The sequence below is a fragment of the Eucalyptus grandis genome, chromosome 10 (assembly GCF_016545825.1).
Source record: "Eucalyptus grandis isolate ANBG69807.140 chromosome 10, ASM1654582v1, whole genome shotgun sequence".
Taxonomy (NCBI): Eukaryota; Viridiplantae; Streptophyta; class Magnoliopsida; order Myrtales; family Myrtaceae; genus Eucalyptus; species Eucalyptus grandis.
This window is the reverse complement of record NC_052621.1, coordinates 6,949,593-6,972,194: the sequence shown is the minus strand read 5'-3', so window position 1 is coordinate 6,972,194 and position 22,602 is coordinate 6,949,593. Positions and strand designations below refer to the sequence as shown.

General features: G+C 42.4%; 2 protein-coding genes across 2 annotated transcripts; both read left to right on the top strand.

The window, feature by feature from the left end:
- Positions 1-1,677: 1,677 nt before the first annotated feature.
- On the top strand, positions 1,678-3,579 carry LOC120288686 (receptor-like protein 52). Its single transcript, XM_039302779.1, has one exon. The coding sequence runs from the start codon at positions 1,678-1,680 to the stop codon at positions 3,577-3,579; it is 1,902 nt and encodes a 633-aa protein (XP_039158713.1).
- Positions 3,580-9,952: 6,373 nt separating this feature from the next.
- LOC104436561 (probable 3-hydroxyisobutyrate dehydrogenase-like 1, mitochondrial) lies at positions 9,953-11,276 on the top strand. The gene is given in 3 exon segments (XM_010049372.3): positions 9,953-10,429; positions 10,431-10,617; positions 10,620-11,276. Coding segments are annotated over 3 exon segments (945 nt in total). The 5' UTR covers positions 9,953-10,090; the 3' UTR covers positions 11,039-11,276.
- The last annotated feature ends 11,326 nt before the right edge of the window (positions 11,277-22,602 follow it).

Sequence of the window (22,602 nt, the reverse complement as noted above, 5' to 3'; positions counted from 1 at the left end):
ACTTTTTGGGATGCCATCTAGGCGGGAGTTCTAGATGTTGTCGTGCTTGATGGAGTGAGACGACACCCGGTTATGCCGGATGACTACCGACTATTGAGTTGGCCATGGCCGTTAGGTCGTAATTAATTGGAACACGCTTGAGTGATTGAAATAGCCGCGCCTGATTATGGGACAGAATTGTGTGGCACGAAATGTGACGTGTTATAACGATTTGACCTTATAATCGGGACCCCTGTGATTGATTGATATATGAAAGTGAAGTGTTCCAATTATTGGGTCCATTGATTGTATGCATATGTTATATGAGTTGTATTAATGTACATGGAGGTTCTAAGGTGAGGTAAGTCTTATATGATGTGTGTCTAGGCTACCTCTAGGTGAATTCTCCTCCTAATTGGGGTTTAGGGTGTGGACTCGTTGAGACTTTGTCTCACTCTGTTGTGGTTAAATTTTACAAGTCCTTAGATGGAGGCGCGATACATTCGTGTTGGGGTTTTGTAGGAGGTAGATTTTAAGGACTCCTATTACCCAATTCCCGGGACCAATCCAACCTGTGAGTTAGTTGAGTCAATTATTTAGGTTGATGATGGCTTATCTCACTGGGTACCCCATCACTTCAGAGTGTGGTTCGTCAACTATCTTAATGGGGCTCAGGAGGGTCCCCTGCAGGGTTTTGACGGGCCTACCATCTGGACCGGGGAGTGGGAAAGAGGGCATCCTATGAATATTGACACCCTTGATGGTGTTGTGGAGGACTTGGAGCCCGAGACTAGAGAGTCCGGAGTTTAGATGGCTTAGTAACTCTTTTTGATATAGACTTATGTATATATATTTGCAGGGTCTAGATCTTTTGTATATAAACCAGATGTGTTTATAAAGTGTGGTTTGTGTTAATTGGTTGGCCTGCTTTTCTATCCCGTGTGATTGTTTGTTGTTTGGGGTTTATTAGTTCGCTTTTGCATGTGCATAAAATGAATGGGTCGGCGATACGTCCTGAGAACATCGCAATTCTATTGACCATCGAGGGATGTTCACGTGCTCGAAGCTTGGGACGTGACAATCTAAGTCGGCAATTTAACGGTAATATAAACAAAGAATAATTGTGTCACGTTTACTAATTTGGGATTTTTAGTGACCCAATAGTTAATTTGATATAAATTTGTTAAAGGTGTATAAATCTGGGTAAATTTGTTATTGATGCACTAGTTTAGGATTTTTCATTGTATTAACTCGTTAATTGATCTACTGGACCTGATGTCGCATCTAAATCAGAAATTTAACAATAATATTTGATGGAAGTTAACATAAGGTAAATATGTCACATGTGTACTAATTTCTAGGTTTTTGGTGATAAAAAAATTAGTTTATGATAAATTTATTATTAATGTACCTGTTTGAGACTTTTCGTAGTATTAAGCTTTTTTACAATTGTAAACAAGGCAAAATATTACATCAGGACCCCACCATTTCTCTCTCTCTCTTTTTTTTTTTTTTTTTTTGGTAAATAGGACCCACCAAATTTTGGCGCTTTGAAACGAGGTTAAAAACCTTGGGGGCTCTGCCCAGCGATAAGCGAGAGCAAACCAACACGTCTTGCTTCATGTTGAGCTGATACATCTCTAGCTTCAACACCGGAGAGTCTCCCTAACCAGAAAAGACTCTGAACGACCTCCAATTATGCCGAGACCGACCCCATCACTTCCTCATATTTACATCTTCTTCCTCTCGTACATCCCCTGTCTCGTCTTCCTGTGCTTCCTCTCCAATGTTGCAGAGTCTCAAATCCAAGATCAAGAACAGAAAGTCCTGTTGAAGCTGAGGCAATCCTGGCAAGACCCATCTTCCCTCGACCACTGGGTCGCCTCCAATTCATCCTCCCACTGCACATGGCCTGAGATCACATGCCAAGAAGGCTCGATCACGGAGCTCAATCTTGTCAACCTGAACATAAATTATTCGATCCCCCCATTCATCTGCGACCTCAAGAATCTGACCAAGCTCGACATCTCCTACAACAACATTCCTGGAGGGTTTCCCACTGTTCTCTACAACTGTTCCAAGCTCGTGTACCTCGACCTGTCCCAGAATTACTTCGAAGGTCCTATTCCATCCGACATCGACCGGATGGCCAATCTTCAGGTCCTGATTCTTGCCGCCAACAGCTTCTCATTCGATGTCCCAGCATCGATTGTGAGGCTGCGGAGGCTGAGGATCCTTCACCTTTACCAGTTCGAGTACAATGGCACTTACCCTGAAGAGATTTTTGGCCTGTCTGATCTCGAAGAACTGAGGCTCGAGTACAACGACAAGTTTGTGCCATCACAACTACCGCAGAACTTTACCGCCCTGAAGAAGCTGCGGTTTTTCTCGATGGTGCAGACGAACCTGATTGGTGAAATCCCAGAGACGATTGGGAATATGGAGGCTCTTGAGCACTTGGATTTGGGGAGGAATCTACTGACGGGAGAGATCCCGGGCAGCATTTTTACTCTGAGGAACTTGAGCAAGTTGTACGTGTACACGACCAACGTGTCCGGGTTGATCCCTCAGTCAGTGAGCGCCGTGAACCTGAGCGTGATCGATCTGTCTTTTAATAACTTGACAGGGAACATACCTGAAGATTTTGGGAAGCTCAAGAATCTATCCATCTTGAGTTTGCAGTTCAATCAATTATCTGGTGGAATCCCGGAAGGCATCGGGCGTCTTCCTGCTTTGTCTGATGTCAGGCTGTCCAACAACAATCTATCGGGCATGATCCCCCCGGACTTCGGCAAGTTTTCCCCACTCAGAAGATTCGAAGTGGCCTTCAACAGCTTGACTGGTGCATTGCCCGAACAACTGTGCCATGGCGGCACGATGTTCGGGTTGGCCGTCATGGACAACAATCTCAGCGGGGAGTTGCCCAAGTCACTTGGAAATTGCAGTACTTTGTCCATCGTGATGTTGAACAACAATGGATTCACCGGCAATGTGCCTGGAGGACTCTGGATGTCCTGGAACTTGACGGTTTTGATCTTGAGTGGTAATGGATTAACTGGCGAGCTCCCTGAGGAGCTGTCCCCAAACCTCACTCGGATCGAAATGAGCAAAAACAAATTCTTCGGGAAGATTCCGAGCATGGTGTCTTCGTGGAGGAACTTGGTGGTGTTTGATGCCAGTAATAACCTCCTCAGTGGCACGGTTCCGACTGAATTGACCGAGCTTCCTAAGCTGACGAGGCTTTTGCTCGGTCAGAACGGGCTCTCTGGAAACCTTCCTACAGCTATTGTTTCGTGGAACTCCTTGAGCACTCTAAATCTTAGTCACAATCAATTGTCAGGACCGATTCCTAGCAAAATTGGTCTTCTACCAGTACTCACGCAGTTGGACCTGTCCGAAAACCAACTGTCTGGCTTGATTCCTCCTGAAATCGGCCAGCTGAATCTGAACCTTCTCAATTTATCCTCCAATCGCCTCAGTGGACGAATCCCAAACGAGTTAGAGAACGCCATGTACGATGCCAGTTTCCTGGACAACCCGGGCCTCTGTGCAGCCAATTCATTCATGAGGCTCAATGTCTGCAATTCTCAATCCCCGTAGAAGGAGCAAAAGCTGGCTGACCAGACTTGCCTTGATTGTGCTCTTGGCCATTGCTGTGGCGATACTCGTTTTGATGGTGGCGATATTCACAATCAGAGCTTTCCGAAAGAAGAGAGATGGGTTTGATTCAACTCCAAAACAGACTCCATTCCAAAGTTCGAATTTTTCAGAATCGAATGTTCTGTCGGGATTAAAGGAGCATAATGTGATCAGAAGTTGCGGGTCAGGGACAGTACACACTATTATCGAGAATCGTTCTGGTGACGCTGTTGTGGTAAAAAGGATTTCCAATTAGCCGACCATTCGGGTGATATTTGCAGGAACCAATGGACACGTATGATTATCAATAACCATAAGAAGAGATTCCCATATCTCGCTCTACCGCAGACGGAAGACTTGAATCCTTATTGTCATCAACTAGGCAATTCACAAACGGACTTCAAGTGGCATATGCTCATGTTCTCAAACTCGTTCATCTGAGATAAGAATGGCATGTTTTAGCTATTAGCTCGTGTGATTTTCCTGTTCTGTCCTAGCGAATAGTTTCTAGTATAAATGAGGGTGAATTGTCATCTCGAGAGAGATCAGTACTTTTCAAACAAGCTTGAAATGAGTTTCATTCGGGGGTAAATACCCATGCATAAGTCAATGGAGGTAGATGGACCTGCCGGCATGCATCCATTTTGGGTATTGGCATAGCAGCAGTTCATCACAGGACATGTAGTCCTGAAATTAACTTAACAGGCTGTAAAACACAAGTGAAGATAGTTGTTATCACTGCATCTTCTATCGAGAATCCTTTTGTCCACCTAATTAGAGTCCCTGATGTGATCAATGATTGCCTAAACGGAAAGAAGAAAGTAAAACTGAGCTCCCCTTGTGTACTACCAGGAAAGGATGTGAATCTTCACCTTCTGTAGCAAAAGATTTTGTTAATGCCATCAAGATGAAATCAAATGATTCCTATAAACAATTGCAGAAAAAAGGAAAGCCTTTGCTAGAACCAACATTACTATAGGACCACGAATTAGGAATTATCCAGATGGACAGAGACTCGCCTTCGAACTTCCAGTCATCAAATGAGTGGGAATCAAAACTTCTTCAAATTCTCGATGGGAACGCTTTTCTCTTTCCGCCTAGATGTATATGGAGGACGCTTTTCTCTTTCCAGTCATCAAATGAGTGGGAATCAAAACTTCTTCAACCGGTTCCCTTGGGTCCAATTCTCAGGTTTTTGGTTCCACTCAAGAACCATACTCAACCCTACTTTCAACAATTCTTTTAGAATGTTGTCTTGTCTTTCTTATGGGCTTGTCTACAGATTTGTTTGAGAGAGAGAGAGAGAGAGAGAGAGAGAGAGTACTGAGCTGCTCATACTTTTAAGCAAAAGTTGCTGTGCCTAAACTCTTTGATGAAGAGCTTAATGTTTATGTAAATCTGGTCTAGAAAGCTTGTTGACTATACAGAACAGATAATGTATCCATTGTTAAGCAATAACCAGAAATGGGAAAGTTGATGTAAGAGGCAAGTGGATAGCACCTGTGGACTTCCAGAACAAATGATTTTATTCATGTACATGAAGTATTCGATATGTCTTTTGATATGTCTTTTTGGTTTGTCAAAATTCCGTTTGCTGCAGAAACATTAGGAGTAGGAAACAAGGGTCCCTCCTTTTCGTGTGTTCACAGGCGCTTGAAGCATCCCATGGGCATTTCTTTTTGTTTGTCGTCGACATCTGTGATAATATTCTCCGTAGTCTATGACGATATCCTCTCTCTCTCTCTCTCTCTCTCTCTCTCTGATCCAGCTTTAGCAATGAATTTGTGGCTGCTATGTTTGAATTGGGTAGTCCATTTCTCCTGTTCCTTGCGACTTTACTGCTATTGGACAGTGGATTCCGACTATCTCGACTAGTACAACACCAATAAATAAAATGGTTTCTTGAAATCATTAACTGGCTTGGATGACAGGTGCGTTAACTGGTATTGCGCACAAATGAGTTAGGCGCGTTTGGTAACGTTTCGTTCAAAACTGTTCTAGGGAATAGAAATAGAAAAAAATGTTTATGTTCCGGAGAACAATTTTTGACCATAAAGTTGTGTTTGGTTAATTTGTTCCGGGTATAAAAAATGAATAGAAACACGTTTGGTAAATTTATGTTCTTTTTTGTTTCTTTTAATTTTTTAATATTTTTATTTTATTTTTCATTTTTTTCTTTAGGCGACCGGCCGACGGGGCCGGTAGCTTTGCCCAGCCATGGCGAGGCTCGTCGGCCCCCGCCGAGGCTCGGCCTCGCCTTGGTTGGGCGAGCTCAGCCTCGCCCGGATCCGGCCGAGGTCGAGCATCGTCGGCCCCGACGAGCTCGAGCTCGCCCAGCCATGGCAAGGCTCGGCCTCGCCGACGCGGGCGAGGCTCGCTCGCCCGGATCCGGCTAGGCCAAGCCTCGCCGGGGGCCGCCAAGGCTCGGCCCGCCGGGGCTGCAAGGCTCACCTGCGCGGGCAGGCAAGGCGAGGCTCGGCCTTGCCGGGGCCGACGACGCTCCGGCGAGGTCGCCGACCCTCGACGGCCGGTCGCCGGCCATGGCCAAGGCCGGCGACCGGCCAAAGAAAAAGAAGAAGAAAATGAGAAGAAAAGAGAAGGGGAGAAGAAGAAGAAAAGGAGAAGAAGTGTTTCTTCAAAATCGTTTTGGAACAAAAACAAGTTTTTTTTGTTTCTTTTTTTGTTTCAATTTTGTTCCGGGAACGCAAAAACAAAAAAAGAACAGAAGTGCAACCAAACGCGTTTCTGTTCTTTTTTTGTTCCCAGGAACAAAAAAACACAAAATCTGTTTTTAAACAGATCCGAGAAATGAAAACATGCAGGGCCTTATACTTTCTTTGATCTTTGCTGGGTTTTTCTTCTTGAATTCACATACTATTAGAACACGAGGTCCTGAGTTCAAATATATTCAGATCTAATTTACCTCTCTAATTAAACTTCCATGCTTAGTACTACGCAAAAAAAAAAAAACAGATGAAGCGTGGGAGGGAGTGTTAGAGTAATTAAATAATAAATCACATCTATAAGAAAGTTATACGAAAGAGAGTAATTATATATATTTCGATATGTTATAAAGAAGATTACATCACCCAATTTAATAGGCTTCATGAAATGACTAACTAAGATAACATATTAATCAAGATACGTATAATCAAATAGAGATATTCGCATCATTTTGAGATATAGAAAACCATCAGAATTATCCAAATATCTCTAGTATTCCTTTAAAGTTAAGGTGCACTGAAGATGTCAAGTTGAGTTTGAATACAAGTTTGAATAGTGTCAAACAGCTGAGACGTGGTGGATGAGGCGGCATTCAACAGCTGTTCATGGCGAAACTTCGATCTTAAAGTACATCATATTCAGCTATCTTTGGTAATAGGGGACTAGGCCTTGAAGTTGCGTCTTATTTAGCAGTATTCCCTTTGGATTGTCTTTTTGAATTGAAATGTATTGTGTCGCACATTCTCTGTCTTTATATGTCATACTATGTTTAAATAGGTCGCAGTTGCTGAGGAGGGCGATCCTGGGATGTCTAGGTTCTGTGTGCTCCCATTTTCCCCCCTCGCTTTACTTTTCTGGCCGTCTGGATATTGTGATGCTACTGATTGGCACACATCTGTGTGTGTTCTTCCTGGCTTAATGTTGTCCCTATAGAACGAGTTGAAGCCATGTGCTATAGGATTATCTTCTAAGGTTCTGCTGGTCTTGCTTCAGCATGTCTGGAGTAATCTAGATGTTGCTTCTCTTAGTGTGAGAGAAATTTAATATTATCATACCTCGAGTTTTAAATCCATGAAGCTTGTCTTTGGTTTGTCCTAGTCATTTCATATCTGGCTGGTCAGGTCTTGGAGTGTTATTTTTTTTCTGGTACTGGGTGTCCTTACAGTGAATTATACTGATCAGTAACATAGTTTTGCTCGTCCTTGTTAATGCTTGGGTTGTCTTAGCAATTGCCACACTGGTCCCCGATCGTCGATCAATGTCTGGAAAAAAACGTGTTTTTGTCAAAAGCGACAAGAAATCTGATCAACATTTTGAATGGCTCCTCAGCTCAATAGAACTTGTTTTCGAAGGTAAAAATTTTCAGTAGTTTTCAGAACCTCTAATTTGCATTGCTCTTGCTCATTCTACTGGGCTCATGATTATTTTTGGATACATAGCAAGCCAGGTCATCCCAGCTCTGGATGGGTATTTTACCAGGTGTATGAAGTTCTGGCTGTATTGTTTCGTACTAGCATTCGAAGCGGAACAGTCAATGTATGTCCTCTGGATGGCTGGAAAGAAAACAAACAAGAACGTCTGAAAACAGTGCAACTAAAACAAGTGAGGAGTGGAGTGAAAAATCAAGAGTTACGTATCGCTAGCATCCAACATCAGGAAATTCTCATTCTGCAAATAAAGACCTTACATCAGAAGTGAAAAAATTGAGACATTAAAACTATGGTCTCTGTGTATTGTTGTAGCGTTCAAATTTGGTGTAAGGGTCGTATTTCGTGACTGTCGTACTTGAGCTAATCTCTCGTAGCAATTTCAGGTCAATTTCCATTTTTTTAAATTCATATGCAGATTGAACCATAGATAATGTCGGTGTGTTTGGTAATATTTTTTTATTTCCGTGAACAATTTCAGTTCAAAAATAGTTTCTAAGCATTCAAATGTATTTGGTAACTGTATAAAATTTCTATTGTATTTGGTAACCGTATAAAATTTCTATTCTCGGAATATAAATATAGTATTAATGTGTTTGGAATGATTCTAAAATCTTTTTGTGATGTAGATTTTTTTAAAGGTTTTCAATAATTTTCTAAGATTTTCTAATTTTGAATTTTTCTCTTCTTTTTCCATTTCTTCTTCTTCCTTTTCTAGTTGGTTGCCAGGCCTCGGTGATGGCCGCCGACCTCGGGGGAGCTTCATTGTGGCTAGCCGATGCTCGACCTCACAGTTGAAGGCCTGTAAGGCTCCCTCGAAGCCGATGAGGTTGCCGGGCCTCGTCTCTAACTGGTCGCCGGGCCTTGTTATAATCGTTTCTCATTTTTTGGATGGATAGGAACTTGGAACTTACCTTATTATAATCGTTTCTCAGTTTTGGATCCTGTAGCCTACCTTGTTTGCCGAGAATCGGTTATGGAAACTACTTTGTTTTTCCAATCCAATTCTAAGGTCTACCCAATAACTTGTTTTATATTTTTTGTTCCTTATTTTGGTTCAATTTTTACAGTTAAATTATATGAGATTATGAGTAACGAAACAATTGAAAGTAAAAAAATGAACAACAAAAATCCTAATTCGCAAAAAATAACAATCCATAAGATGAATATGTAGTCATGTATAGTTATAAACGACAAAAGTTCAAACACGTAATATAAAACATAAATTATAAAATTCCCATTCATCCATAAAAATTTAGGGGAAGATGAAAGGACGAAAGAGTGTTAAGGTTAGAATTTATGAGAAAAAGAAACTAGGATTTTGGCTTTTTAGCTTCTAAAACCAGTTTTGAAACTATTTCTGAAATCAGTTATGCAATAGGACAGTTCAATCCGATTTTACAGTGGGTATTAATTCGGAACTTGTTCTTGGACTAGTTACAACCAACTCCAAAAATTTGGAACTTGATTCAGACCGATTCCAATAGGAACCAATTCCCAAACCTGTTTTTCAAACGGTTTGGTCCGAATACCTCTTGTTTCAAGAAACAAAGAAGTGGGTTTTTATTTATTTATATATATATTTCTTATTATTTTTGTTCCAAATTTATTCCCTAGCTATTGATTTGTTCCTAAAAATGAAAAATTGGCCGACGTTACTTAAATAGATTTATGTTATTTTTATATTATGGGAAAAAAAAATAGAAAAATTGAGAAATAGAGACGTTACAAAATATGGCCAAGTTCAAATTGAAGCCATTTAAATTGCCAAGTTGGAATTTCAATTGACTAAATTCACATGTTCTTGTACTCAAGCTTGATCTAACATTACTGACTACTTGATAAAGCTCTCAAATTTATCAACATCGTGCGTAAGTTATCTCAAACTGAACTCGACAGCTAATCGAATAACTCGAATAAACATCAGCGGAATCAATTTCGAGTGATCAATCGAGTTGAGCCTAAAATGGTTAGTAAAAGTTTGGTCGGCATTTCTCGTCTCAGGTACGTCGCACCCGTGCATATTTCCGTTTGCCTTCGCAAAGAAACATGGAATACACCGAAATGTCATCAACATACGACGAAAACAAACGAGCAATTCTGCGAGGTAATTAATAAGAAAATATTTGTAATTTTAATAAGCTGATGCATCATAAGGAAATAAAAAAGCAAAAAATCCATTCTGTAATTGTTCCCTATTTTCTCCTCCTCAACCCTTCGAAATGAAGGATGCCGATGCCTTCATCACTGCCACTCACTGACTCCTCCGCTCAGCCTCTCCTCCCTCCTCCTCCGCTCTCTACCTCCTCCTCCGCCGCGCCATGTCGTCCGCCGCCGCCGCCTCCGACCCCATCGCCCCCTCCAACACCCGGGTGGGCTGGATCGGCACCGGCGTCATGGGCCGCTCCATGTGCGGCCACCTCATCGGTGCCGGCTTCGCCGTCACCGTCTTCAACCGCACCGTCTCCAAGGCCCAGCCGCTCCTCGACATGGGCGCGCGGCTCGCCGACTCCCCACGCTCCCTCGCCGCCCTCTCCGACGTCGTCTTCTCCATCGTCGGGTACCCCTCCGACGTCCGCTCCGTCCTCCTCGACCCCTCCTCCGGCGCCCTCGCTTCCCTCCGCCCCGGCGGCGTCCTCGTGGACATGACCACCTCCGACCCCCTCCCTCGCCGAGGAGATCTCCGCCGCCGCCTCCGCCAAGGGCTGCCACGCCGTCGATGCCCCCGTGTCGGGCGGCGACCGCGGTGCCCGCAACGCTGCCCTCGCGATCTTCGCGGGTGGCGACCCCGCGACGGTCCGCAGGCTGGAGCCCCTGTTCTCCGTGATGGGGAAGGTCAATTACATGGGCGGGCCGGAAAGGGGCAGTTCGCGAAATTGGGGAACCAAATCACGATCGCTTCGACGATGGTGGGGCTGGTGGAGGGCATGGTTTATGCCTATAAGGCGGGGCTCGATGTTGGGATGTTTGTCAGCGCCATATCGACCGGGGCTGCAGGCTCGAAGTCGCTGGATTTGTATGGGAACAGGATACTGCAGAGGGATTTTGAGGCCGGGTTCTATGTGAACCATTTTGTGAAGGATTTGGGGATATGCTTGAAGGAATGTGAGAGGATGGGGCTTGCATTGCCAGGCTTGGCGCTCGCTCAGCAGCTTTACTTGTCGCTCAAGGCTCACGGGGAGGGGAATTTGGGCACTCAGGCGCTCATTCTGGCTCTCGAGCGGCTTAACAATGTTAAGCTCGAGAATGCAGGCTCCTCCAATGTATGAGTATGACCTCTGCTTGGGGTTCTTATTGTGTACTCATATTGGTATACGTAAACAAATGATCATTTGGTATATGCGAAAGAGTTACATTTGCTGCTCTTGTATTGGTGTTGTGTAAGAGGAGTGGATTACTATGGTTGGATGTTGAATGGAGAATTATGTGCTTCTATTTGTCGAATGTATGATTGACTGACTGGGAAAAGGTTGGGATCAATATGTTAATTAGGATTCGTGAGACAAAGTGGAGTATTTGTCAAATGATTTGTCACCTGGACACTGTCCTCTCCTTATCATTGCAATTTGATGGTCACCATGGTAACTCTTTGGATTCATAGCACTTTATGAGTTGTTCAGCAATACATGGAAAGGAGGATAGTATGACTGTTATGGGTCTGCTGATGAGCTCTTGGCTTTCATTTTCGATTGTGGTAGCTAAACTTGTTCATGTCTAGAAAACAAAGCAGTTTATGATTTGTTTTGGGTAGGAAGGGAATTAGATTGTGGTATTCACATTCAGAATTTTTTTTTGGTATTCGCATTCAGGATTTGAGATGAGCATTTTCTGTGAGAAGCTTTTCCATTCTAGTAACGCACCAGAGGGCTGAATCTCTTATTCCTAGAAAAGTTGTCAGTTCCTTTACTGACCGAAAGCAACAGTATCAAAGTGGCCATAATTTTGACCCTAATATCTCCAATTTATCACTCATTGGGTCAATAAATTAGGAATTTTGTTCCTACTGACCTGATTGGATCTAATCTTGGATACCTTTGTGTGCAAGAGTTTTTGTGTTTGATGATACCACCTACCTTCTAGCTGCCAACTTTTCCACCATCGATGGCGTCTATAATCATCTTCAACACAATGTCTCTTCGATACTGTAGTGAAACCATGAGAACAGCAATGTCAGGTGACTATGGTTGAATTAGCTTAGTTCCTTTCTTCAATAGCTTCCTTGTGTCATCTCTGTCCACAAAAGCCAATACAAGTTTGTCACAATGGTTCTCAAGGAACAGGATTTGAAGGTGAGCAAATCATGGCGCATTAGGGCTCAGTGCTGACTCCAATTAGAATATCATGTAATCTTCTACAGGGTAAGCAGGTACTAATATGATCTCACAATTGCGAGGCAAAGAGCATATATGCTTGCAACTAACCACAAGTTAAATTGAAACCCTGATATATGAGCATCTAACAGGGCCCGTTATTAGATACAGTCTTGATGATCTCCAAGTATGATTTGAAAAGATTAAAACACCGAAATAAATCTTCTACAGCACTTTTTTTTTTTTTTTTTTTTTTGGGTGCATTCTCAGAGATACTTCAGGAATTTCTTTGGGCTTGTCCAAGTCCCTCTAGAGATTTAGTTCCCTGGAGGAGGAGAGAAAAAGAACAAAGGGGGTGGGTGGTGGGGGTGTTGGGGTGGGAGGAGGAGGGAGAGAGATTTTAAGCAAAGGTTGCTGTGCCTAAGCTCTTTGATGAAAAGCATAATGTTTATGTAAATCTGGTATCAGAGCAAGTCAATTCAAGGCACAATGGATCCACGTTTGGACCTAATGTCCATCCAGGGTGAGAAAGCCGTGTTTGAGGAACAAAGTGGGAGGGCCACTGAGCAACAAGGCGCCAAGGCAAAGAAGGGACGCGGTAGCTCGAGTTCAAGGGGTGTGCTGCATGACTTGGAGACACGTGTGGCGAAGATGAAGATCGTTGTTGGGGACGTCCAAAGAACGGTCAAAGAGTTGTCCGAGAGCATCGAAGGAGTTGAGTTTGGAAAGCGAGAGCTTGAAACAAAGGCGTGAGAGCTTGAAACAAAGGCGCAAGAGCTCAAACCTGGCATGGGAGAACTCCGAGGAGAGATGTGCCCGAACTCCTTGGAGAGATGTTGGGCACATTGACTGACAGAGCCAATGAACTCTGGCAGCGAAATGATGCCTTGGAAGCCTTGGTGGAGGCCATGCATGCGGAGATGGTTGAGATCAAGGTGAAGCTCTCCAAGCTGGAAGCGGCACGTGTGAATGGGTGACCACTGTGCAATCTGGTCCACAAGTAGACGTCTTGAAACCAAAGGAGTTCAAGGGCTTGGGGTGGCCAAGGATATGGACAATTTCCTGTGGTACATGGAGCAATACTTCCGAGCAATGAGGCTTACCGATGGCGCACTACAGGTAACTACCGTGGCCATATACTTGACCGATGATTCTTTATTGTGATGGTGTCATAGTTGCGATGATAGGTGCGGTAAGCCTATTACGACTTGGGAGACGTTCGCCGAGGAGTTCTGACGACAATACTATCTCACCTATGCGGAAGAGGAGGCTCAAGACGAACTCCATTACCTTGAGCAAAAGGGAGGAGTCCATGAATATGTGAAGAAATTCTTGGAATTGCTACTCCAAATCCCTTCCATCAATGATACAGAGGCCTACTTCAGTTCATGGTCTCAAACCATAGGTAGAGCAAGAGCTGAAACGGTGCAACGCAAAGGATCTCTATATGGGCATGTCTGTGGCTGAGACCCTTGTGGAATACAAGGCAACTTCCGGAAACAAGTCGGACTCCCGACTGAGGAACAAAGTCACTGGGGAATAACAAGTTCCACCGCCCTAGTGGAAGCAAACCACCAATGGCCCTATAAAGGCGAAGGCGGAGTTGAGTGGTGGAGTACACAAGAAGGAGCACTTCTCCTTCAAGTGTTTCTTGTGCGGTGGTGCACACATGGCTCGTGATTGCCCAACACGAGGCCAAATGCGTGGCGCTTGTCAAGGCCCACGAGGAGGAACAGGAAGAGACGCAACTGGTTCGTTGCGGCAACTTAGTTCGATCAAGTCCAAGAAGGGTACAACCATGAGTGCACTTGGGAGGGAGGGAGGGAGAGAGAGACCCTGTGTTTCGTGTCTCCATTGCTCCACAGAAGCATTAGGAGTAAAAACAAGAGTCCCTCTGTTTCGTGTCTCCACAGGTGCTTGGAGCATGCCCTAGACATTGTTTCTGTCCGTTGTTGGGATCTGTGATAATCTTCTCCATAGCCTATGATGATATCCTCTCTCTCTCTCTCAATGAGTTAGTGGAATCATATCTTTTCTAGTTAAATATATGTTTCTACTCTATTTGACCGTGCTATATGCAATCTTCAATACTCAATTCTTGACCAGACTATCTTCCGTGCACCCTCTCATGGGAGTTCATATTCTAATGTCTGGAAAGCATTCTCTTAGTGGAATAACTGATGGTTTCAACCTCCACTCGTGACTAAACTGTTTGTTAATGGCTGAGTACCGATAGTTGGATACATAACTGCTGTTATTTGAGATAGTATGCAGTCTCAAATCTGGAATTAGGCCAGAAACTAGTAGTAACTATAGCCAGAGATGGATTCTTTATGGAAATAATGTCAGTCTTAATGGTAATCTCATGCCCACAATAGTTTGATCACCCGGCTTTAGCAATGAATTTGTCGCTGCGGTGTCTGAAATGGGTAGTCCAAAACTCCTGTTCTCTGTGACTTTACTACGATTGGAAAGTAGAAATCCCACTATCTTGACCAGCAGAAGAGCGTGATTGTTGAGGCTCCATTACGGACGCTTGGATGGCGAGCGCATTAGTTGATACTGTGTGTGAGTGAGTAGATACTTTCTTGATTTTTGCTGGGTTTTTCTGCTTCAGCATACACTAGATGCTCATTTTCTGTCATATATTAAAGTCTCAAGATGTATTTAAACGTGCTGTATGACGGGTAATACATTTACATGTTTAATTAATTATGTCTAAGCATGTCGATAATAGTAAGTTATGTAGTATGCGCTGGCAAATTCCTAGAAGTGTTGGCAACTTTGCGCCGATAATTTTTACTATTGAACTATTAAGTTTTCAAAAACATAGAAGCGAAGCGTCTGATATGATCTGAGATGAATTCCTTCCATGCATCGGGCTCACTAGGTCCATCAATCACAGACCTCAGGATGTGCTGGAACTAGCAATGAGGATTGGTTTAGTTCAATCATGTGGGGGCTCGATGTAACCAAGTTTTGTCTTCCTTGCCCATCTAGAAGGCTCTACCTGTCGATGTTGGGTCTATGCTGTGGAAAGTTTGCCCATTCCCTTGCGCCGCCAAAAGACCAATTTGCTCATCATCCAGAAGGCGAACATCGGGAAACAAATCAAAAGCTGTTCCATTGGAGAATAGGAGGGCATGGCGAAAACTTAAAGGCTGGTCATTTGACTCGGACGCTGCAAAAAAACACCAGGACCAACAGCAATCAATCAGAATCGCTCAGGTCGCTGCCTTGCCGATCTATGGAATGTACAAAACATTAGTGGGTTGCAACAACTACAAGCACTATCCATTAATCCAAACAACAAAAGATTGTCTATTTGGATTACTATGGTTGGCTATTGAATGAAGAATTATGTGCTTCTATTTTTCAAAGGCATGATAGACTGACTAGGAAAATGTTGGGATTGATATGTTAATCAGGATTCGTGAGACAAAGCGGAGTATTTGTCTAATGGTTTGTCGCATAGAAATTGTCCTCATTTTTTATTTATTGCAATTTGATGGTCACCATGGTAACTGTCTGGATTCATAACAATTTATAAATTGTGAGCAATACATGGCCAGGAAATTAGTATAACCATCATGGATCTGCTGATGAGCTCTTGGTTTTCACTTTTGGTTGCGGTCTTGTTTACCGTCTAGGAAACGAAGTAGCTAATGATTTGTTTGGCTAGGTGCGGAAATAGATTGTGGTATTCACATTCAGAATTTGAGATGATATCATTTTCTGTGAGAAACTTTTCCATTGTACTGACTCACCCAAGGTATATATTTCTTCTTATTCCTGGAAAAGTGTTGGTTCATCCATTGATTAAAATGAACTTACATATCATAATAACCACATTGTCAAGACTGATATCTCCAATTTATCACTTAATTTGCGGCTGCGCATTGAGCCAATAAATCAGGAATTCCTTCTAACCCCGTTGGATCTAATCATGGATACCTTTGTGTGCAGGAGTTTTATGTCTTTAATGATACTTACCTACCTTCGAGCTGTCAACTTTTGTACCATAAATGTATCTATGATCATCTTCAACACAATTGGCATAGTTCCTTTCTTCAATAGCTTCCCCGTGTCATCTTTGTCCACAAAAGCCAGTCCAAGTTTGTCTCAATGGTTCTCAAGGAAGAGGATTTGAAGGTGAGCAAATCATGGCGCATTACAGCTCACTGGTGACTCCAATTAGAATGACATGTAACCTGATATAGGACAAGCAGGTACTAATCTGATCTCACAATTGTGACCAGGATGATGTGGTGAGAAAGCATATATGCTTGCAACTAACTGCAAGTAAATTAAGGATATGTCTACTAGAAGTTCTTAAACTTATCATAAAAATACAATTGAGTCCTAAAACTTATAAAAAGTTCAATTAAACCTTAAAAATTTGTCAAATTGGTATAGCTGAATCCTTTTATAAACTCTATCCATTTAGACTAATGGAAAATGCTGATGTAGTTTTTTTTTAATGTTTTTTTTTCTCCTACGTGACAATGACATCACCAAAACATGGAACACTAGACTAAAATGACATCGTTTGGATTTAATTTTAATTTTTTAACCATAAGCTTAATTAAATAAAATAAAATAAATAATTTAAAAAACACAAAAAATGGCAAAGGCAAGGGTGGAGGCCCTTGCTATCGTTGCCCCCATTGCCGAGGCCTCGGCTAAGATCAACGACCCTCGTTGATTGCAAGCAAGGGCCCGATGACGCTCCCCTAGATCCGGGCAAGGGTTGCAGACTTCAACCCGAATCTAGGCGAGGGTCGACGACCCCGGCCTATGGTTGGCAAGGTTGCTAGCCCTGGTTGAGGCCCCGGTGACCCTTGCCAGCCCTTGCCGAGCCCTCATTGGCCCTTTCCAAAGGACGGGGCAACGGCTGTGGCCGAAAGGGCCTCCGCCCTTACCTCTACTCCATTTTTTAAAAATATTTTATTTTATTTAATTAAGCTTATGGTTAAAAAATTAGATCTAAAACGATGTTAGTTTAGCCTAGTGTTTTATGTTTTAGTCACATCATCACCACGTAAGAGAGAGAAAATATTAAAAAAAGTCACATCAATACTTTCCGTTAGTCTAAATGGATAGAGTTAACAAATGACTCAATTGTACTAATTCGACAAATTTTAGGACTTGATTGCACTTTTTTAACAAGTTTTAAAATTTCCAATGTACATATCCCCAAAATTAAAAATCCTAATAGATGAGCATCTGATCGAGGTCCATTATTGCAAATGGTCTTGATGAGCTCTAGGTATGATTGTGAAAAGATTACAATATCGAAATAATTCTCACTCTGTAATGCTTCGAATGTCATGCCCCGAACCTCGAGCGTGCGCACAACCCTCGGTGGTTGATAGAATTTCGCGATGTTCCTAGGACTTGTCGCCGACCCTTTTCATTTTATTGCATATGCGGAAGCGAATTAACTAATTTCCTGACAATGACAAATATGGGATAGAAAAGCAGGACAACCAACTTCAAATCAAATACACTTTTATAAACACTTCAAGCTTATACATAAGGTCTATGTCATAAAGAACTACTCCTGATCCTTCCGCTTCAAGCTATTGGCTCTTCATACTAGGGACCTGAAAATGGTTATTCAATAACCAGTAGTGAGTTCCACCTCTAAGCCCCGGTTAGTACACCAACTCAACTCGGGGTACCTATCCAAAACTACCCCACCACAAGCAACAACCAACAGTCAATTCGCATACAACCTTACCTGGTATGCCATACCCTGCACGATATCACTTAGCATGATACACACAAAGCACATGGCCATTAGATGATACATTTCATCAATCACATGCAAGTTGCATCGCAAGCGATCTCACTTGGCCATTGCCATACCTTGCATGTTATTGATTCATGTGTGCGTGCCATAAACAATGTGCTTAACTCATGCATGATCGAAATCACAGATGCCATGATTCTCATGCGTTCTCGCACATTAGCACAGTTTGAAAACACAATGCATATACTCAATGCATACAACAATTGAAACGCCTCATTCATCTCAGTCAATCATAGGGGTCCTGATTATAAGACTGAATTGTTATGACACGTCCCATACCGTGCCACACAATTCCGTCCCATAATCTGGCGCATCAATCAACACCCAACATGCGTTCCAATTATTATTTCACTGCCACTCAAGGGCATAGCCTACTCACAGTTTGTCTATCTACTAAAATTAATGCTAGGCATCGTCTTCCCCCATAGAGCACGGCTTCGTCACTACGTCGATGGCATTCCCGATGGAATATAGGCCCAGAATCAACTATGACCCAAGCCCGTTGATGTGAGGCCTCCCATATAGGGGTACCCCATATAGGGTACGTCCAGCTCAATAGCTCAGGACGGTTCCTCATTAACCAACACACGACAATTCATTATCGGCCCATGACACTTTGCATTTCACTCATATGCCTCGATTAAAACAGTGATCCTACCCTCTTTCCTTCGTATTAAAAACATTCGAGAAAGTAGTCGTGCGTGGGTACATGTCAATTTGAACCATAAAACCGATATTTTCCTTTTTCAAACCCCACTGTTTGATATAATACTTAAAATCCATTTCGGTGTCCAAACTCGACACCCGGGATTTTCTTAATAAAATCCATAATTTCCAATCACCACACCATTGCACAAATCATCACTCAATTCATGCGGATGTCATGTATTTTCACATCCATTACTTCATAAAATCAACACATATGAATTTTAGACATTTTTCGCATTTTGGATGAATAGTGCTAGTGAACAGTGCGCGTGAACAGTACTCGTGAACAATGGACGTGAACAGTATTTTTGTGAATAGTGTCGTGAACAGTAATTTCCAAAATTCAATAAACAATAAATTATATTTATAAATCATTAGAACAATGATTAAATCAAGGAAACCAATCAATTAAGATAAACATGCTTAATTTACCACATAAGCATCATTAAGCTAATAAAGTAAAATTAAGCTAAACTAATCTTAGCCATTAATCTAACAACCTATCTTAGGACTAATATAATTTAATTAAATCACTTAAACTAGAATTAAATATAACTAAACCACCCTAAGCAAGTTTAGGTACTAATCAAAAGATTAGGAGCTAAACTCACCTGTTAAGCGGGTCGGAGACACTGATGCAGCTGTGACGACGGAGGCGACGCTCCAGGACCTCAACAACGACAATCCAAGGTGGTCCCAAGCTCAACACAACAACCATAACTCGGACTCCCACTGAAAACATTGAAAAACAGCCCTGCTGGAGGAGAAACTGAGTTGAATTGCCGGAGGAGAAACTAAGTTGAACGGCTTGGCCGGGAGCTCGGGAAAGGGGTTTGATCGGCAACCAGTGGCTCCTGGGGGTCTTGAGAATCTTGTGGGTGGTTGGGATGGACGGAGGAAGGACGTGAAATAGTGCAGGCTGCAGGCGGACTGATGGACCAGCGACTGGTTCCTTCACGACGGCGCCCAGGCTGGACGGCATATCCGTTCAGCATTAAATCAGGCCCATTTGAACGGTTTGGATGTGCTGAAGAGAATGATGGGTGTTTCGTGAGTTTATTTGCATGGGAAGACCACTTTTGACTCGATTCTTCACCGAAGGGTCAGCTGGAGCAAAAACTGGAGGAGAGGGAAAACGAGGAGAGAGAAAGCTCCGTTCGAGATCGTGACGGAATGAGGGAGAGAGAGGGTGATGGGAGAGCTGTTGCACTCCTCATTAAAGCCATTAAATGGCCACTTTAATTCCCCATGCAAGATGACATCACATTCTCTCTCTTCTTTAGCCTTTTTCTCCTTACAACTAGGGGTATTTTGGTCATTTCACCTTGCACAATTACCTTTCTGTCCTTGGCCTAAAATTGGTGGATGGGCCTAAGGATTGGGCTTGGCCATGAATAGGAATGGGCTTGAGAATTGGTTGGGCTTGAAATGGCCAAGAATTGGCCCATGGGCTTAAAAGATGAATAGTGGATTGAGCCCAATGGGCTCACTTGCTTGCTTTGGGCCCATCATGGGCTGTCCCACCTTGGGCCTAAGGTCCACGTTGGCTTGGCCCGGCCCACGTCTTCATGGACTCGCTTCCTTGATACGAAAATCCCCTTTCCAACTGCTCGGCTTAACTAGCATCGTCGACTGTTTGAAGAAGCTTCATCCAAAGTTTGATCCGGACATTCCCGAAAATTCGAAGCTCAATCATTAGTCCTCAAGCCATGTCAATTTTTCCTAATGCCATTTTGGTCACAACTCAGACTGACAGGCGGTTCCGAGGATTCACGCGTAATCGACTCATGCCAAACCACGTTCAAGACATCTCGACAAATGGACATCCTTGACTGCATGAAATTACAGAGGATAGATTCTTATTTCAAAGTACACGATCATTGAGGATTGACGTAGGGTTATTTGCAGGTTCGATAACGGTAAACAGAATCACCCGTCATTCCATTATATTCTATCAACGAATCAACTTCTAGTCGTCCTTGAAATCGGCCTATCTATCTACAGGATTGTCCTCACGATCAAGTCGTTTTCCCAAGTCGAGTCCTTTGGTCGCACGAGTTCTGTCCTCATTAGCCTTTCCCCTCAAGGTCAATATCTCAGGAGTGATCAATTCTGAGTGGGATCAACCAACAATGCATTGACGAAATTCACATTCATTCATCCCTTATAGGGCTCGAATTTCAGGATGTCACACCGAATATTGTAAAGTTGTTTAGAAAACTCTCGTTGTTGTGTTTTTTTATTTTTTGCATTCTTAGATGTGCTTTAGGGTAGGGATAAGTGGCTCTAGGTTCTATTTAGATTCCACCTCAAACCTGGAACCTATCTCATCACAGGTTCTAAAGATGGTTTTAGAATTCTATTCAGGTTTCTCATGTACTCTTAATTGAACAATTGTAGTGAGTTATTATATTTAATGACCACCATTTGCTAAAAATTCACTGATCACAACTCATGTCTAGATACACAAAGATTATGAAATATTTAATGAGGTAAAAATTGCACTCATGGATATAATCAGAAATGGAAGCTTAGACTAGTAGTTTTAGATTACATATTCATCAATGGATGCCATAAAATGCCTTGGCATCATGCGAAAACAAAGAACGAGAAAACCAAAAGACTTGTTATAGGTTGTAGGTTCTAGATTCTCGTTGGAACTTGGAACTTACTTGTTTGCAACCTATCTGTCAGAATAAGTTCTCAAATTTTTGGAATCTGGAACCTACTTTACATATCCTAGAACCTAGTACCGAACCGGTTCCTACGGGTCTGTTTCTCAAGTTTATGTTTCTGTTCAAGAACTATGCTCACTCCTACTTTCGGCAATTCTTTTAGAATGCTATCTTGTCCTTCTTCTGGGCTTGTCTATAGATGAGAGAGAGAGAGAGAGAGAGAGAGAGAGAGAGAGAGAGAGAGAGAGAGAGAGAGAGAGAGAGAGAGAGAGAGAGAGAGAGAGAGAGAGAGAGTCCTGAGCTGCTCATATTTTTAAGCAAAAGTTGCTGTGCCTGAACTCTTTGATGAAGAGCTTAATGTTGATGTAAATCTGGTCTAGAAAGCTTGTTGACCATGCATAACAAATAATGTATCCACTGTTAAGCAATAAGCAGAAATGGGAAAGTTGATATAAGAGGCAAGTGGATAGCACCCGTGGACTTCTAGAGAAAATGCTTTTACTCGTGTACACGAAGTATTTGATATGTTTTTTTGTTAAGTGTCTTTTTGGTTTGTCAAAATCCGTTTGCTGCAGAAACATTAGGAATCGGAAACGAAGGGTCCCTCCGTTTCGTGCGTTCACAGGCGCTTGAAGCATCCCATTGGCATTTCTTTTTGTTTGTTGTCCAGATCTGTGATAATATTCTCCATTGTTTATGATGATATCCTCTCTCTCTCTCTCACATCAACACAGCTTCAGCAATGAACTTGTGGCTGCCGTGTTTGAATGGGGTAATCCATTTCTCCTGTTCTTTGTGACTTTACTGCAATTGTACAGTATATTCCGACTATCTTGACTAATACAAGAGTGTGATCGTTGAGGCTCCATTACGCATGCTTGGATGACGAGCGTGTGAAGTGGTATTACATGTGAGTGATACTTTCTTTGATTTTGCATGGCTTTTCTTCTTGAATTCACACGGTATTAGAACAAGAGATCTTGACTTCAAATCTTTTCAAATTCTTACCTCTCCAATTAAATTTCCATGCTTAGTATTATGCAAAAGAATAGATTAAGCATGAGGGGGAGTGTTAGAGTAATTAAATAATAAAATATTCCTATAAGAAAGATATATGAAATAGAGTAATTGTATATATTTCGATATGTCATAATGAAGATTGCATCACCCTATTTAATAGACTTCATGAAATGATTGAAGAAGATAATATATTAACCAAGATACACACAATCAAATAGAGATTTTTATATAATCTCGAGACATAGAAAACCATTAGCAATTATTCAAATATCTCTAAACGTCCCCTGAGAGTTAAGGTGCATTAA

Coding starts and splice junctions, on each gene's coding strand:
- LOC120288686 (XM_039302779.1), top strand. CDS start 1,678: ATGCCGAGACCGACCCCATCACTTCCTCATATTTACATCTTCTTCCTC.